At 42.9% G+C, this 18,630-nt stretch overlaps 2 protein-coding genes across 2 annotated transcripts; both read left to right on the forward strand.

Moving 5' to 3' along the window:
• The first annotated feature begins 3,453 nt into the window (after window positions 1–3,453).
• On the forward strand, window positions 3,454–5,780 carry tmed7 (transmembrane p24 trafficking protein 7). The gene is made up of 4 exons (XM_014172529.3): window positions 3,454–3,542; window positions 3,893–4,110; window positions 4,245–4,490; window positions 4,743–5,780. The coding sequence occupies exons 2-4, from the start codon at window positions 3,943–3,945 to the stop codon at window positions 4,977–4,979; spliced, it is 651 nt and encodes a 216-aa protein (XP_014028004.1). The 5' UTR covers window positions 3,454–3,542; window positions 3,893–3,942; the 3' UTR covers window positions 4,980–5,780.
• A 1,674-nt stretch (window positions 5,781–7,454) lies between these two features.
• Window positions 7,455–11,935, forward strand: LOC106585844 (protein fem-1 homolog C). The gene is made up of 2 exons (XM_014172528.3): window positions 7,455–8,283; window positions 10,147–11,935. The coding sequence occupies exons 1-2, from the start codon at window positions 7,740–7,742 to the stop codon at window positions 11,448–11,450; spliced, it is 1,848 nt and encodes a 615-aa protein (XP_014028003.1). The 5' UTR covers window positions 7,455–7,739; the 3' UTR covers window positions 11,451–11,935.
• Window positions 11,936–18,630: the final 6,695 nt, after the last annotated feature.

Raw genomic sequence — 18,630 nt, forward strand, 5'->3', positions numbered from 1 at the left:
TGTAGTGGGGGAGGGGTCTTATAGCCCTTCCCCTTCTATTAATACAAGATAAACATAATCAATAATTATAATACATCAAACATTTTGTGCGGCCCCTATCATGACCCCAAGTTGACCCCATCAGCCTGTTTGTAGAGCTCTGACTTTCCAACCTGAAAATCACTAACATCATGATCTGACCTCGTAATTTTCAGAGTTCCCAGTTGTCTTGAAAGCACCATTAGCTAGCCAACGTCGCCATGACATTGCCTACATGATCTTAGAAGCAGTATATCTTCATACTGTACTGTCTTTTGCCTCGTTCACGTCTTAGTCGGAACTAGAACTAGGGAACTCTTATATTTCCGACTCGCTAAATGGTTGTAGTTATACACGTGCCGTGTTCAATCAGTTACCAAGTCTGACATTTTAAAATTTCCTAGTTCCAACTACCATATGAACGCAGCATTTGATTGATCGGTTGAGGGATTCACAATCATGATCAATGATGTTTACTCTCAGGTACAGCCGGATATTGGGAGGTCGTTATTTGCAGATGATGGGGCCATATGGAAGAGAGGAAGAAATGTGCCATACATAGTCAGGAAGGTACAGAAAGCAATTGATGAGGTAGAGCGGTGGGCATTATTGTGGGGATTCAGGTTCTCTGTAGAGAAAACTCAGACAGTGTTCTTTACCAGGAGGAAGGTGGGAGATGAGGTATGCTTGAGGTTATATGGGAGAAAATTGGAGAGGGTGGGTGCCTTCAGGGTCCTTGGGGTATACTTTGATACTATAATGACCTGGGTATAACACATTGAGAGAGTGGTGGGAAAGTGTAAGAAGGCACTAAATGTGGTTCGCTGTCTGACAGGGAAGGAGTGGCGGGCTGGGCGTGCCTCATTGAAGACCATATATGTTGTATTGATCCGATCTGTAATAGTCTATGGAAGTATAGCGTATGGTTCGGCTAGATGAAACGCCCCTACAAGGACTCAGAATATGCAGTGGGGCGTTTCAGACGTCCCCAGTGGCTGCACTACAGGTGGAGATGGGGGAAATGCCATTGCAGATTAGGAGACAGCAGCTGGCAATGAATTATTGGGTCAACCTACAGGGACATGAGGTGTCTCATCCTGCGAAAGGGATTTTACAGGCATGCTAGGAACATGAGCGAAGACAGAACACAAGCTTTGGGTGGGTGGGTAATACCCAGGCGAAGTAGATGGGAATGTATGGAAGGGAGTTTAGCCCAACGGTAGCTATTCCTGTAAATCCACCATGGCTACTCCCACCTCCAGTAGTAGATCTAGAAGTATTGGAGAGACTACAGAAAGATATGGAGGGTGTTGATCCATCTGATTTGTTTAAGAGATGTCTGGATACTGTATATCAGGATTTTGTGGCCATATACACAGATGGTTCAAAAGATCCAAGGACAGGACGTACTGGGTCAACATTGTAGTGCAGGAATGTAGGGTGAAAGTCAGGAAACGTATTACAGATCATCTGGCTGTATATTCGGCAGAGATGATGGCCATGCTGTTGGCCTTGCAGTGGGTGGAGGAAGTTAAGCCAGAAAGAGTAGTTATTTTCTCTGATTCATGTGCAGTGTTAAGGAGTCTCCAGTCCTTTAGCTCACGTTGCAGACAAGACCCGGTTTATGAGGTGCTACAAACCCATGGCAGGAGTAAACAAATGGGTATACAGATAATATTTACCTGGGTCCCAGCTCATGTGGGAGTGGAGGGGAACGAGGCAGTTGATGTACTGGCTAAACAAGCACTAAGTAGTGGGGATGTTGATGTGGTAGTTTCAATGAGCAAGGCAGAGGCAAAAAGCCTGATATGGACAGTGATGGTGGAGAAATGGCAGGAGCAGTGGAATAGAGATTTTTATTTTTTATTTAACCTTTATTTAACCTTTATTTAACCAGGTAGGCCAGTTGCGTGGGTGTTGTTATGGTGACCAGTGAACTGAGATAAGGCGGAGCTTTACCTAGCAAAGACTTATAGATGACCTGGAGCCAGTGGGTCTGGCGACGAATATGTAGCGATGGCCAGCCGATGAGAGCATACAGGTCGCAGTGGTGGGTGGTATATGGGGCTTTGGTGTCAAAACAGATGGCACTGTGATAGACTGCATCCAGTTTTCTGAGTAGAGTGTTGGAGGCTATTTTGTAAAAGACATCGCCGAAGTCAAGGATCGGTAGGATAGTCAGTTTTACGAGGGCATATTTGGCAGCGTGAGTGAAGGATGCTTTGTTGCAAAATAGGAAGCCGATTCTAGATGTAATTTTGGATTGGAGATGCTTAATATGAGTCTGGAAGGAGAGTTTACAGTCTAACCAGACACCTAGGTATTTGTAGTTGTCCACATATTTTAAGTCAGAACCATCCAGAGTAGTGATGCTAGTTGGGCGGGCGGGTGCGGGCAACGATCGGTTGAAGAGCATGCATTTAGTTTTACTGGCGTTTAAGAGCAGTTGGAGGCCACGGAAGGAGAGTTGTATGGCATTGAAGCTTGTTTGGAGGTTTGTTAACACAGTGTCCAAAGAAGCGCCAGAAGTATACAGAATGGTGTCGTCTGCGTAGAGGTGGATCAAGGAATCACCCGCAGCAAGAGCGACATCATTGATATATACAGAGAAAAGAGTCGGCCTGAGAATTGAACCCTGTGGCACCCCCATAGAGACTGCCAGAGTTCCGGACAACAGGCCCTCCGATTTGACACACTGAACTCTATCTGAGAAGTAGTTGGTGAACCAGGTGAGGCAGTCATTTGAGAAACCAAGGCTGTTGAGTCTGCCAATAAGAATGTGGTGATTGACAGAGTCGAAAGCCTTGGCCAGGTCGATGAAGACAGCTGCACAGTACTGTCTTTTATCGATGGCGGTTACGATATTGTTTAGTACCTTGAGCGTGGCTGAGGTGCACCCGTGACCAGCTCGGAAACCGCATTGCACAGCGGAGAAAGTACGGTAGGATTTGAAATGGTCAGAGATACCAAGGGCAGGTATTTATTTCAAGTGCAGAGGAAAATTGGGGAGGGGGGAGAACGGCAGGAAGGGACAGAAGAGAGAAGGCTATATTTACAGGATTAAGGGTGGGACACAGCCATTTGAATAAGACCTTACATGTGATAGGAAAGCATCCAACAGGAAAATGTAAGTATTGCCAGGAAACCGAGACAGTGGAGCATGTATTGATACAGTGGGGACATTATTGGAGGGAAAGAGAGAGGATGAGATCTAGTATGAGGGAGAAGGGGTTACGGGAAATTAGTTTAAGGAGTATATTGAGTAGAACGTCATTAGATATAGTCTCACATATGTTGTTATCTTTTTAAGAGCAACGCGGCTGGCAGGCAGGATTTAGTTTCTCCCTGTCTCTGGCCCACACTCCAGTACAGTAAATGGCGGTATTCCACCCTAACGTTGGATGCAAACCGCCGATAAACCCCACCAAAGAAGAAGAAGATCAGTTGAGGGACGAGCGTCGCGGAGGAGTGACGTTATTGCTACGTCTCTTAGTCGCTCCTTGTTTCCGGGTGAGGGATTTAAGGTGAGTGGTGTTGGACGAAACACAACATTTAACTAAAATAGTATGCTATTAAATGACTCGTTAAAATATTAGAACAATACGCATTAACAAATGTTGTAATTGTTATTTGTAAACCTACTTAATTTTGCGAACTACATTTCTAATAGAAGTGGCTAGCTAGTTAATCGGCCTTGTCAGCTAGCAACATTAGCATAGCATGTTAGCTAGCTAATGTTAGTTGTGAATTCCGGGTTTGTTTTGCCTTTTTATTTCTGTTATTTTATTTGTTATTTGTAGTTTGTCAGTGTATACGGTTTTCTTAGATTCTGTAACTATCTGTGTGATTATCTGGAAATGTTCTGTGTTTGCAGGTCCACAACGATATAAAATTAACAGTATCGCCAATCTTCCATCAGCAAAGATGTGCAGTTATCACGGTAGAATCAGACTGTTTGTGCAGGTGCTTTGGGCCCACCTGCTCTGTGGATGGGCGTTTGGCTCTGAGCTTACATTTGAGCTTCCGGATAACGCAAAACAGTGTTTCTATGAAGATATTACCGTTGGTACCAAGTGTACACTTGAGTTCCAGGTAAGTTACTTGAGGCCTTCACATTATGACATGGAGTTATGGGAATTAATATTGATAATAATTCCACTACTATGGGACAAAGTTGAATATTGAAATGGATAGGCTGTATTTTAAACAACACATTTTCTGTCCAGGTTGTCACTGGTGGGCATTACGATGTTGACTGTCGTCTGGAGGATGCAGATGGTACTGTTCTTTACAAAGAAATGAAGAAGCAGTATGACAGCTTTACCTTCACGGCTGCCAAGAATGGAACATACAAGTTCTGCTTCAGCAATGAGTTTTCCACCTTCACGCACAAGACCGTCTACTTCGATTTTCAAGTTGGAGAGGATCCTCCACTTTTCCCCAATGAGAACAGGGTCACTGCTTTGACCCAGGTAGGTCTGTTAAAAGGACTATTGTTGAGAGATGCTCTTCTATGTGATATTGAATATGGCAGTTCAATAACAATTAAAACAATTGGTTAAATCTCTACAACAATATGACATTTCAGTGGGCCCCATTAGGTGAAGTTGGCATGTGGGAATAGTGTGCATTGACAAACATTTGTTGGTTATTTGCAGTGCTTCTATGTCAAAACACGCAAGGATCTTGTATGGATCTTTAAACTCTAAATACCTCTGTTTCAGATGGAGTCTGCCTGCGTGTCCATTCATGAGGCCCTGAAATCGGTCATTGACTATCAGACACATTTCCGTCTGCGGGAGGGTCAGGGACGCAGCCGTGCCGAGGACCTCAACACAAGAGTGGCTTTCTGGTCCATTGGAGAGGCCTTCATTTTGCTGGTGGTCAGCATCAGCCAGGTAGTTTTGCTGAGGAGCTTCTTCTCTGACAGGAAGACCACCACGACGCGAGTTGGATCCTAACGTCCCACAGCATCTCATCCCAGTCACCTCCACAAGGGACTACAACAACAACGGTTCATGGCAGATATGTTTTGTTTTTTAGATGCCATTCACAGAATTAGAATTTTTAAGATACGTTCAGGTTTGAAGTTACTTTTAACAAACCCAGTGGATTTTCTAAGTGAAATCTAGCAAATATTGGAAATGTAACACCGTATTTATTATGTGGATGCATATTGTCATTGTTTTTTACAACACTGTTTTCCTGAATGTATGAACATACTGGTGGCCTGTCTTGCATTTCTAATTTGAGACCTACTTGATACAATTCTGCAACTATAATTTAATGTATTTGCACACAGTTCTCACTTCCTCCTTAGTAATGGCTCAATTCAAACTTTGTTTTGATATTAATGAAAATAACTGATCAACTGAGTAGACAATTGGTAAGCATGTTCTTTGTTTTTAATTTGAGATTCCACCTGTCAACATAGCTTGTGGCCAGCAGAGGTTGTGTTTTGGGTGGATGAGCTTTGACTTGGTGCATTTTCAGGAGTTCAGCCAATCTCTTTATTGTAACTGGTGGTTTGTTCTTGGTGTAAATGGTAAAACGGATAAATATGAAGCTGGTGTAAGCACATGATTTAATTTCTTTTATGTTAGGCATTTCTTTAATGGTGTGGTCTTTTTCAGTGTGGTCTTTTTAAAAATGTTGGTTTGTATACTGTTCATGATTATTTCTGAACAGTCATCACTGTGCTGCCACTCCAAGGAATTGTTTCCTTATTTGAATAGCTGAATAAACATTTTCTGGTAAACCCATTTTTCTGACCTTCTATAATCAATTGAACATTGGTTTGAACTATAGAAGTACAGCATCTATATCCAGGACTTAGATGTATATTGCACTGTAGAATAGTTCACTAACATTTGTCCAGAGAGCTTTTTCATCAGAGTATTAGGAATAGCAGATACATTAAAATCCGCTCATTGCTCAGGTCTCTGATGATCAAGTATTGGGGGTTTTTTCTACAAAGGAGGCAGCTTGTGGGTCATGTATACCTGTAAATATCACAAATGGTGTGGTTGTAAGCAACAACAAAAAAATGTGGGATGATGGTTGAAAAATTAGTTATGCTTTTAAAAAATATATCTAACTAGGCAAGCCAGTTAAGAAGAATGTCTTATTTACAAAGACGGCCAAACACGACACTGGGCCAATTGTGCGCCACCCTATGGGACTCCCAACCACAGCCGGTTGTGATGCAGCCTGGAATCGAACCAAGGTATGCAGTGATGCCTCTACAACCGCTGCACCACTCGGGAGCCCTGCCTACTGTTCTTTTGAAGAACTGCAGAAAGCACTCAACTATATATGAAATTGATCTTGATTATATACACTTGGTGCTTGCTGATCTAATATGATCATAGAAAAAACGACATGATACTCTGTACTTAGTTCAGGAGACCTTCAGGAGGTGGCAGTAGCATAGAATGAAAAAAAATACATGCAATTCAATCTCGCCATCTGTAAGGACATATGTCATTATTCGTTTAATACAGTTTTATTCACAGATTACAACTTTACTCATACAAACTACAAAATCGAATTGAAATCTTGCTCAACCACCTAATAATTAAATGTATGAGGAAGTCTGACCCTTTAACTGGGTCGTCACAAGTTACCACAGTCACAAAGTCATAATTATGGCTAAACCCCGCCTATTTCTACAATTAATTTTAAAATCACATTTTCAACATAACCTTAACCAAACTGCTAACCGTATGACTAACAGTAACTTTAAATTAAGATTTAAAAAAAACATGACTTTTTTTTCCGATGCATACCGTTTTGACTTTGTGGCTGTGGTAACTTCTGACAATCCGTTCACCGCTGTTGCGCGAATACCCACTCTGTGATTGGATGTTTTCCTTGTCAATAAATTGGGAGTTACAAAGAAACGGCATTGTTTTCGATTTGACTTGAAGTGTATTCTGGGTATTGAGTCGTGATAAATGATGTGGTGGGTGGACAAATCTGCCCCCTCAAGAACACTGTAGAAACATGACCATAGTAGATTTTCTTGTGTTATTTCAAATGAAAAACATTTAACGTTCGGGCAAGATTTATGACTACCATCTGGTCAACATCGAAGAAAAAGAAAACGCATCTCAACCGACTTCGGCTGCTGGACAACGTTGACTAGCTTAGCTTCACATACAGGAAATAACAAGTGGGGGTGGATGTTGGCGTTCTCTGGGCCTCGCCGTAGTTATTGGTATTTTAACTGGATGGCTACAACCTCTACCTATGTCTACTTAGACATGGTTCTGTCTGAAAATGACATACATAATTAAGTCTATTCATAACAAACCGCTTGATGGAATAGAAAAGGACGTCGGACGGCGTAACGTTGGACACTCGGAAGAGTAACTAGCTAGATTGTAGCTGGTATCAATGTTGTTGGTGAGCAGTACAATACAATAGTTAGCCAGCCAATTGAGGAAGTGATATGTCCGTCGCTAACAAGCCCGTGTTAACTTTCAATTGAAGAGGGGGAAAACCGAACAAGCCAATGTTAACAAATACGTTTATCAACTAGCTACCTGATTTCGACCCATTTCGCTCATTTAGCTAGCTAACTCAACATATTACAATATATTCAAAACTAGCTAGCACCATAAACAAAGGCTTCTGCTCAACACCTGCCACGGACTTGTATCTCGTCGACGCTCCTGTCTTTTTAATCAACTGTGTATCCGGTGAAGGAAGCTGAACCAATGGATTTACAAACGGCAGTTTTCAATGCAGCCAGAGATGGCAAGCTACGGTTGCTTCAGAAACTTTTGGAGAACAAAATTGGCCACGAGGTTACCAAATTAATGGCAGAGAAAACGAACGGGGCGACCCCTTTGCTTATGGCTGCCAGATACGGACACCTAGATTTAGTGGAGTATCTAATGGAGTGTTGCTCCGCACCCGTTGAGATTGGGGGGTCAGTGAATTTTGATGGTGAGACTATTGAGGGTGCCCCCCCTTTATGGGCTGCCTCAGCAGCAGGACACCTGAAAGTCGTGCAGTCTTTACTTGGCCACGGTGCTTCTGTGAACAATACAACACTCACCAATTCCACCCCCCTGAGAGCAGCCTGCTTCGATGGACATCTGGACATTGTGAAATACCTGGTGGAGCACAAGGCAGACCTGGAGGTGGCAAACAGACACGGTCACACATGCCTCATGATTTCGTGTTACAAAGGACACAAGGAAATTGCCCAGTACCTCTTGGAGAAAGGTGCTGACGTTAACAGGAAAAGTGTTAAAGGTGAGTACATTCAGACGTGTTAACTTTCCTGTGTTGTATATCCTGGGCCTACCTAAACAATGAGATTAGGCCTAGTAGCTGGCAGGTAAATTACTCTGTGATTGTCTTAATAAAATCACGAAGTTGAAACATTTACAGTAATTTGTAGATCAGATTGGTCTTGATACAATTTCATGGTGTTTTTCAGACTGTCTCAAGGTAAAATCTTATCACATTTATTGTCATGAATCTTGCCCTGGAGGCAGGTCTGGGCGATTTCCGCCAGATTGGCTATATCGAGAAAAAAAGTAAGGTTAGCCATTAGTGTTAACGGTGTGGTTAGACTTAGTTTTAAAATCTGTTTTTAATACTTAGTGCAGGGCTTGGTATTAACTTTCTTTAGCCACTTGTGCATTCGACAAGTAGGACAGATGTTTTTCCACTTGTCCCCCTGTATTGACAATGGGAGGCTACTGGTCTCTGATCCCATGTATTATATCTCCTGCTGTTGTTGCCTTGAGCAAGGCACTTAAAGTTAAATACTGCACTGATAGGCTATTGTATAACACACGTGGTCGGTCAACCCTCCATCTGGAGTGCTACTGTGAGTGCAGGCTTTTGATCCAACCCTGCTCAAACACACCAGAGTCAGCTTATCAAGGTCCTGTTGAGCAGCTTATTATTATTATTATTATTATTATTATTATTATTTATTAACAATGTGTTTGAGCAGGGCAGGAACAAAAGCCTGTACACCCAGGAGCTCTCCAGGAGGAGGGTTTGACACCCTGTAACATTACAACCAAATACTTTTTGTTGTTATAAAACCAGGGATCAAATGGCTAAGCTGGGTGAGTTAGCCAACTAAGATGTTTATCTATTTGTAAGGTTAAATATTCAGTGTTCAGGGGAGTTCTTGACAGCATAGGAGTTACTTGTCCATTAGGCTATTCTAAGAATGTTTTTTTAGCTTTGTCAGAATTACATGGCCAGTATTGAATAGAGGAGAATCCTAGCAAATTTTGAGCGCTTGAGAGATGGTTTTACAACTGGAGTATGCAGCATTGGTTTCATCAACTGCGTGTCGACCATTTGAGGTTATACGTGAGTGCCGATGAGTTATTTTAGGACATCGGACATGACGATGACTTTAATGCATGCTAGTATTTCACTAGCGAGAACCAGCCAAAATACAATCTATTTTGAATTGGCTATGTAGGTAGTCTGTTCTATGTAATTTATTTGACCTGTTGCCCTAATGTCTCTCTCTGATCCAATTCTCGTCTTAATAGCCTGCCCAATTGTTTGATATTGTGATAATATTTGTATTTTTCTAAAATAATTTTACTTGTCCATTCAGACAACTGAAATCTATATTCTGCTTGTCCAACATATTTACTTGCGAAGAGAAAGCAGACAAATGACCGCCATGGAGTTTTGCCTCCAGGGAAAGTTTCAGGACAAATGCTAACCTGCTAAATCCAAACATTTGGACATCTAATCAGGTCACCTAACAAGCTGGTTTAATTTGTATTTAAACCAATTAGGGGAAGGGAACCCACCCAGGCCTTTTCTAAATGTAAGCCTTGCAATCGCCCACTCACAAGATCTGTTCGGATCCATGAGATTTGCACCCCCTTGGCATAACGTTTAGATTGGCACAATGTGGACATCACTCCGACGTTTCTCCTAGTGAGAAAAGGCTACAGGCAAGCATGTGACAAACCCATTTAGTTGAAATGTAGAGAATTGAACATTTTGATCAACCTTTTCTCTCTTCACTTCATCTTCTACTTTTCAAATAACTTGCATATATATTGCTCTTTATTACTAGAATGCCTGCCATTTTGCGAAACACATGAATTTGTTTTCCTTTCTTCACAGGTAACACGGCATTACATGACTGTGCTGAATCCGGCAGCTTGGAGATAATGAAGATGCTGCTAAAATATGGAGCCACCATGGAGAGGGATGGTTATGGAATGACCCCACTGCTGTCTGCTAGTGTGACTGGCCACACTAACATTGTTGACTATTTGACTCAACACCAGCAAACACGCCAATTGGAGAGAATAAACGCCTTGGAACTGCTTGGTGCCACTTTTGTGGATAAAAAGCGTGATCTTCTTGGGGCATTAAAGTACTGGAAGAGAGCCATGGACCTGAGATACAGGGACGGCAACAATGTTCTCCACAAAGCAGACCCAAAGCAGTTGATCATGGCCTATGACCATGCCAGGGAGGTAAGTAATGAGGAGGAGCTAGACAGCTTGATCTCTGAACCAGATGAGATGAGGATGCAGGCCTTGCTCATTAGAGAGCGCATCCTAGGCCCCTCCCACCCCGACACCTCTTACTACATCCGCTACAGGGGAGCTGTATACGCCGACTCTGGGAACTTTGAGCGCTGTATCAACCTGTGGAAGTACGCCCTGGACATGCAGCAGAGCAACCTGGACCCCCTCAGCCCCATGACAGCCAGCAGCCTGCTGTCCTTCGCTGAGCTTTTCTCCTTCATGCTCCAGGACCGTGCCAAAGGCCTGCTGGGCACCTCAGTCTCCTTCGATGACCTCATGGGCATCCTCAGTAAGAGCGTGCTGGAGATTGAGCGGGCGGTGAAACAGAACCTGCCTGACCCGGCTCAGCTCAGCAAAGCCCTCTCCATCATCCTGCATCTCATCTGCCTGCTGGAGAAGGTCCCCTGCACCGTGGAGCAGGACCACTTGAAGAAGGAGACCATCTACAGGTTCCTCAAGCTGCAGCCCTGTGGGAAGAATGGCTACAGCCCGCTCCACCTGGCCGTGGACAGGAACACCACCTGCGTGGGGCGCTACCCTGTCTGTAAGTTCCCCTCTTTCTACGTTACCTCTATCCTACTGGAGTGTGGGGCGGACGTAAACTTCCGCGACGAGGACAACAATAGCCCCCTGCATGTGGCCGCCTCCAACAACCACCCGGACATCATGAATCTGCTGATTGCCTGCGGCACGCACTTTGACAGCACCAACTCCCTGAAGCAGATGGCCTGTGACCTGCTGGATGAGAAGGAGATGGCCAAGAACCTGATCCAGCCCATCAATCACACCACCCTGCAATGTCTGTCTGCGCGGGCCATCATCAAACACAGCCTTTCCTACAGAGGAAACATCCCAGAGAAGCTGGAGGCCTTTGTGCTTCTCCACAGATAATGACTATTAAAGACGTGTGAGTGGAGCGCGATCCTGCTCTTTTGATTGTATTGAAGTCGAGGATGAACATCGCGTGAACTTCGCTTTCCCCCCTACAAAGCCAGAGTTAAAGCTCTGTGGAAAATCAATGGGGATTTTTTGTAATATGGGCATGCACAATATTTTGAACCGAGCTAGTGTTTTGCTTTCTAATTTCTCCATATTCCATGCTATTTATTAAGATATCATTGAGAGATTTCTCTGTGACCCCTCCACTTTGTGTGTTTCTCTATTTTCAAAGATGCAGGAATATGTTGAGTCATTTTTACATCACCATGGTTCCAATTCGAACCTTTTCTTTAACTAATTGGTCTTTTGATCAATCAGATCAGCTCTGAAAAAGATCTGATGTGATTGATCAGAAGACCAATTAGTGGACAAAAATGTCAGAATTGGGCTGCCAGTGTAAATGTTGCCAATAAATGGACCCTCTACATTTCATTGTACGTTCTTTATGCTCTCATTCAATGGTAATGTTTTCAGGGTTTTGGGTCTGCGGAGTTGAGTAATGGAATGGACAAATATCTTGATCAAAACCATAAAGATGCTTCATGAAATGGTCATGTTTGCAAATACCATAAGTGCTTTATTCCTCCTATGCACAGGCTATGATATGCGACTGTTCTGTGCGGTGTCTTGCAATTTTTTTTGTGGTAACTCCCCTGTTCCTTCATCTTTCCCTAATTTGTTACACTAAGCAGAGGGATTGATGTGACAATTGCTGAATGCTGTTAGTGGTGGGGTTGGGTGATTTTATGTGCTAACTGTTAAAGGTTATTAAGTGCTGAAGTTGAGTAGGAGTGTATGCAACCCTCATGCTTCATATCATTGACCTTTGAACCTGATTCTTCTATGGTGATCTGAGCACTAAAGCAACATGGTTAGTTGGAAACTAATATGACTGTGCATGTAGTTAGAATTCACAGGAAACCCCTCGACATCTGAGTTTTGAATGGCATATCATTCAATTATTGCATAAACGCTTTAGAGCTCTGACGAACCCAAACGTATAACCTTTATATTCATCCAATTGCATTATAATTGGAAAGAGGGAAGGCCTTGTACAGTGTCTGAGCTTTGTGAAGTAACCTTGCACATTAGCTTTATTCATGTGGTTTTTAAAAGGGCTTAACTTAATATTTTTAGGAATAGATTTCGCTAAGTACAGAACCATACAAAGGAACCATACCAGGGAACTTGCTTTAATTCTGCACTTTATTACAGACTGTAAGTTTTCCAATGACAAAATTACAATGATCAATTTCATGTCTTAAGAACTAATTTGACAATAAACCCATGTTGCACTTGTCCTCTTTTTCCCAGTGTTTTCATTCAGTCCCAAGTAGCTATGCAGCAGGATTACATTTGTCTCTGTAGTGACTCTCCTGCACACACCTATTTCCCACCACTTTAAAATGTCGCAGTGTAACTGGATGTTTTTTTCTTGATGAGTCATGGGCTGAGGAATGCCTGTAGTCAGTAGGGTGGATCCTCTTGATCGATCACAGTAGGCCTGTCTAGTTGGCCATGGTGCTTGAACAAAGACTTATGTTGGTTATGTTATTGTTGTTTCTCGATTGTAGAAAAACATGGTCAAGACCAACTTTTTAGATTCTTTGTCATATCTTTGATCTTTTCTCAACTCGTTAGCCTACCTCTTGGCTGGAATGTTCACATGTCATTAAACTAAAACGAGGGTACAGTAAGGTTGAGCTTGTTCAGACTTGCTGTAGGCTGTCAAGCATAAGTATATTGTTTTTTTCTTTTCTGAGAATTAGCCTAGTTTTATGGCCACTCAATAGGTCACACATTTTAGGGTGTATTTTCATTGCAATATTGTGTTTTTTGTTTTTTTTCACCCCTGAAAGGACTTTGCACCCCCATTGAACCCAACCCTTTTTAAACTATTTTCGTTACTGGGCTACACACATTACTGTCATTTATCATTTCTGTCCTTTTTGGCAATTGACGCTCAGCCTACTTCTGTCGTGTCTTAAAATAACCCAGAATAATGCCCCACTGAAAACGTGGCCTAAATAAGGGCTCGCTCCAATGTCTCCCTGCAGGTGTTTCAGTCAGTACAATGCCCATAAACCCAGCTGAAAGATGGCACTCCCTAAATGCATCTCAGAAAACGTCCTAGAAATCATGTTAACCTGTTTTTAAGACAACGCCCAGCTCAGAGTAGGTTTTAGGGTGATGTGAAGACAGCCCAGACAAACTCTGAGCCCGGAGTAAAATCAACCCATGAAAGTTTCTCAGCTGGTAATCACAACAGTTTTGAGGTACCGCAAAGGAAAGATGGTGATGACGCTCCTTGACTTTGTTTCAAATAATGGGGAATGACCAATGAGGCATCGCCAGCTGTGTACGGTTCAGACAACCACGGTGAATGTGATTGTCAAATGTTGCAATTGTGAAACGTTCAATACTTTTTGCTTTTAAAGATTCAATTAAGTTGAGTTATCAATAATGAGAGACAGAACCATTAGACAAAGAAAGCATGACCTGTTTAAGATCCCCTCCCCCAGAGCTTAAAATAGAGAGGGTAATAACATGGGAAACTCTGGGTACCAGGGTCACATGTGGAACAGAATGTCAACAGGCCATTAAAGCGGGACCTCAGCTAAGCTTTCACTGGGAAATAGACGGGCGGGGGACACTTGAGCAGGCAGGCACCAATCTTCCTAAACGGCTCACCCCACTGAGTCAACTGTGAAAACAACAGGGCATATTTATAGGAAGAGGTGGCATGATTACACCAATACCATTTCAGAGCTATTCTAGTCTCCCAGTCTTCCTCTGGGCAGCAAATGCAGTGCCCTTGCCAGTTCTTTTATGGTGTTAGTTGGAGATTATTTGTCCTGGTTGTCAGCCACACTATTAAACAGATGTATCATCACACAAAACTGATACTGACACCATTACACCCTGTTATCAGATTCCAGTGTAAAATTACTAATTTACATGTCCTATTAAACTCCACAGACAAAGGTTTCATTCACGCTCATTTCGCACATTCCCTCACACTCAATATCCATTTATGCTGCTTAGCTGACATAGTTAGCTGTTGTTTAATCCTCCATCATAAAATGAAAGTTTCTTATCCAAAGGTTGCCTGGGTGGTCAGTCACGTTTACATACATCTCTACATCCTAGTTTGTCTTGTACAGGACTGTCTGTGATTCATATGTTTTGGTCCAGTGAGAATCCAGAACAAGAGAGGGGAGTGTATATTAGGTTAAGCTAGTCACTGTGCTGTGAATAGTTGTATTTCCCTCTCACTGATCTGAGAGATGGGGCTTTCTTGTGTCAACAGTGACATGGGCGAGCAGCTGTTAGCTTAGCATGGGGAGGGGGGGGCTGTTTGCTATCTCTGTTTAGGCCCAGTTCACTTTCCTGGCACGAACGCTCGAGCCCCTGGATTTATGTGGTGGTATGCATTACCCTTGATTAGTCTCTACATTGCAGCTGATGTACCCAACGGACTGCCTCCAGTCCTCAGGTTTCTTTAACCACCACCATCTGCCTTTTTCAACAGAGCCTTTTTAGGCTGTCCCGTATGAACAAATAATATAGCTCTAAACACTAGTATTGCTATATTTCTATACTATAGTATTCACTGTAGTGTTTTTGCGGACATGACTGTAATATTTACTAGAGTGTTTTTTGTTGTATTATCTGTAAGAAGAGGGCAGTGGGAAGGCAGGCCCATAAATGGCAGGTAATCCGACAAAGAAGACGAGTAGGCGGCCAGTACATTGCAAAAAACATTATCAGCTCAGCATTGTACATGAGGACGCACAACTGCAACACTTTTTGACTACTAGAGTCTTTCTCAGGTAGCGTTAAGCTACTACTAGAGTCTTCCTCAGGCAGCGTTAAGCTACTACTAGAGTCTTCCTCAGGCAGCGTTAAGCTACTACTAGAGTCTTCCTCAGGTAGCGTTAAGCTACTACTAGAGTCTTCCTCAGGCAGCGTTAAGCTACTACTAGAGTCTTCCTCAGGTAGCGTTAAGCTACTACTAGAGTCTTCCTCAGGTAGCGTTAAGCTACTACTAGAGTCTTCCTCAGGTAGCGTTAAGCTACTACTAGAGTCTTCCTCAGGCAGCGTTAATCTACTACTAGAATCTTCCCAAAGCAGCGTTAAGCTACTACTAGAATCTTCCTAAGGCAGCGTTAAGCTACTACTAGAGTCTTCCTAAGGCAGCGTTAAGCTACAACTAGAGTCTTCCTCAGGCAGCGTTAAGATACTACTAGAATCTTCCCAAAGCAGCGTTAAGCTACTACTAGAATCTTCCTAAGGCAGCGTTAAGATACTACTAGAATCTTCCCAAAGCAGCGTTAAGCTACTACTAGAGTCTTCCTCAGGCAGCGTTAAGCTACTACTAGAATCTTCCCAAAGCAGCGTTAAGCTACTACTACAATCTTCCTAAGGCAGCGTTAAGCTACTACTAGAGTCTTCCTCAGGCAGCATTAAGATACTACTAGAATCTTCCCAAAGCAGCGTTAAGCTACTACTAGAATCTTCCTAAGGCAGCGTTAAGCTACTACTAGAATCTTCCCAAAGCAGCGTTAAGCTACTACTAGAATCTTCCTAAGGCAGCGTTAAGCTACTACTAGAGTCTTCTTAAGGCAGCGTTAAGCTACTACTAGAATCTTCCTAAGGCAGCATTAAGCTACTACTAGAATATTCCCAAAGCAGCGTTAAGCTACTACTAGAATCTTCCTAAAACAGCGTTAAGCTACTACTAGAGTCTTCCTAAGGCAGCGTTAAGCTACTACTACAATCTTCCTAAGACAGCGTTAAGCTACAACTAGAATCTTCCTAAGGCAGCGTTAAGCTACTCCTATATGTATTCCTGTGTAAATATTTTGTTGACATAGAATTGGAGACTTTCTCCTTGAAGACACCTATTAGGGAAATACAAAGAGCACATTTTCCATAACCTGAAGGTAGGTCAATTTATTTGGTTGTTCCAAAATTCGTTACAATTTCAAATCAATGTGGTTACTATTCTAAAACAAACAATTCAAACAATAAGTAATCAATCCAACTTAATCTAATCAAATCAAAAGAAAAACCAACAAGAAAAAAATATAAAAAACGAATGAATGCATTCAATTAAGAAACAGGTAGCAATAATCAGTCTATCAATGAGTTAGTCAGTCAGTCATGGTTGTTCTGGTGGAGTGGTTGAGTGTCTTTGTGTTGGGGGATGGGAAGCGGGGTGGTCTGGGCTGGCAGTTTCTGGATGGAGGGGGTAGTTGTGGTTGGTCAGTGCCGTGTCCAGGGTTGGTGCTGGTGTTTGGGCTGGGACCAGGAAAACCTGGGTTTGTGTTGGGGCCAGGTTGGAAATCATACTGGTACTAGGACTGGAAACCAGGGGTTGGTGCTGGGTCTGTTGCTGGAGACCTGGGAAGAACATGAACCGGGAACTGGGGATGATGCTGGGTCGGGATCTGTAGAGGGGAGGAAGGACAACCTGAGAAGCAAGTAGAGACACCAGGGAGCCATAGACCCAGAGGTCAATGGTGGTACTTCCCTGTGGCCTGCTTACTCCAGGTGAAGGTCTGGTGTTTGGTCCCTCCTCCGCGCCACATCCGGTGTGATGATGAATGGTTCCTGGTCCTGGTTCTGTGAGAGGCTTAGTGTAGAAGGAGGAAGAGATGGAGAGGGAATGGGGTGGTGGAGGGTATGTCCATCGGCCTTTGCTGGTGTTGGAGGAGGATCGATGTGGTGGCAAGGCTGGAGGCTGGAAGACAGAGGGAGCAAACAGGGCCCAGACCCTCCTGGATACGGAGCACTCACAAACAGTTGGTGGGTGTGTTCAGTGCGAGTGCCACCGTGGGGGAAGTTTTCTGTAGGTACCTTGTGTCGTTTATAGATGGATTCCCTGGTGGAGAGGCAAACATGAACAGCCAGCCATCTGAGGAAAGTCCTGTTTGGATCGGAGTATGTTGTCATGATTATTATTTATTGGGGGGGGGGGGAGTCCAGGTTTGATCATTTCATTGCAGGGGTGGATGAGGGAGGTGGATGAGCGCATCTAGCGGGTCGTTTGTGTTGTTGGGTGGTTCTTGGCTGTTCAAAGGTCTTGACGTGCCTCACCACTGACTGCCTGGTGCCCCCCTGTACTGACTTGATGGTGGACTGGCGGTGCGAAGGGTCTGGACTGAGGCTGTAGGTAGGTAGGTAGGTAGGTATGTCGGTCGGTCGGTCGGAAGGAAGGAAGGAAGGAAGGACTGGGGTCTGAACGTATTGTTCAGAGTTTCTGCTCTTTACTATAACCTGTAGGGAACACAATATATGATCTATACTCACTTATGGGTGGCACAAATTGGGATATGGGAATGGGTAGTATTTACTAAAGTGTTTTTTAATGTATTATCTTTGGCAGAAATGGGGGCTTTCTCCTTGAGGAAAACTACTGGGCAAATACTAAAAGCAAATGTTCCATATTCTGTAGAACTGGCATATGAACAGATAGTTCAGTGCCTCTGCTCTTTTCTATAACCTGTAGGGAACACAATGTATGGTTCATACTTGGCATGTAGGTTTCTCACTCATGATTGGCATACATTGGGATATGGTGGATGGTAATGGGTGGAGTATATGCAAATTAAATAATGTAGTAATACTATAGTTTAAAAAAACATAGTGTTTTTGCATATAATAATGTAGTGTTTAATATATTACTCACCAGTATACTACAAAATTCTATAGTAAGCACTACATTATCAAAGAATACTACAGTGTGGAGTATAGTATTCTACATTATACTACAAAATTATATAGTAAGTACTACACATGACCGAGGGATACTACAGAGTGTAGTATAGTATTTTACAGTATACAAATCAAACTTTATTGGTTGTATAAACATATTCAGCAGATGTTATTGCGGGTGTAGCGAAATGCTTGTCAGGAGCCATAAACAGGGTGACCATGTCTATTGGTGCCATACTACAGTTTACTTCAGTTTACTACAGTTTACTTCAGAATACTATACAATTCTATAGTAAGTACCATGGTATTCTATAGCAAACTGTAGTATTTTTTTATGTGGGGTCAACCTCTCTTTTCACACGTGCAACATGTCTCTCAATATATTCAGTGGAATGGACGGATTGCATGGTCC

The sequence above is a fragment of the Salmo salar genome, chromosome 24 (assembly GCF_965601325.2).
Source record: "Salmo salar chromosome 24, fSalSal1, whole genome shotgun sequence".
NCBI classification, from domain to species: Eukaryota; Metazoa; Chordata; class Actinopteri; order Salmoniformes; family Salmonidae; genus Salmo; species Salmo salar.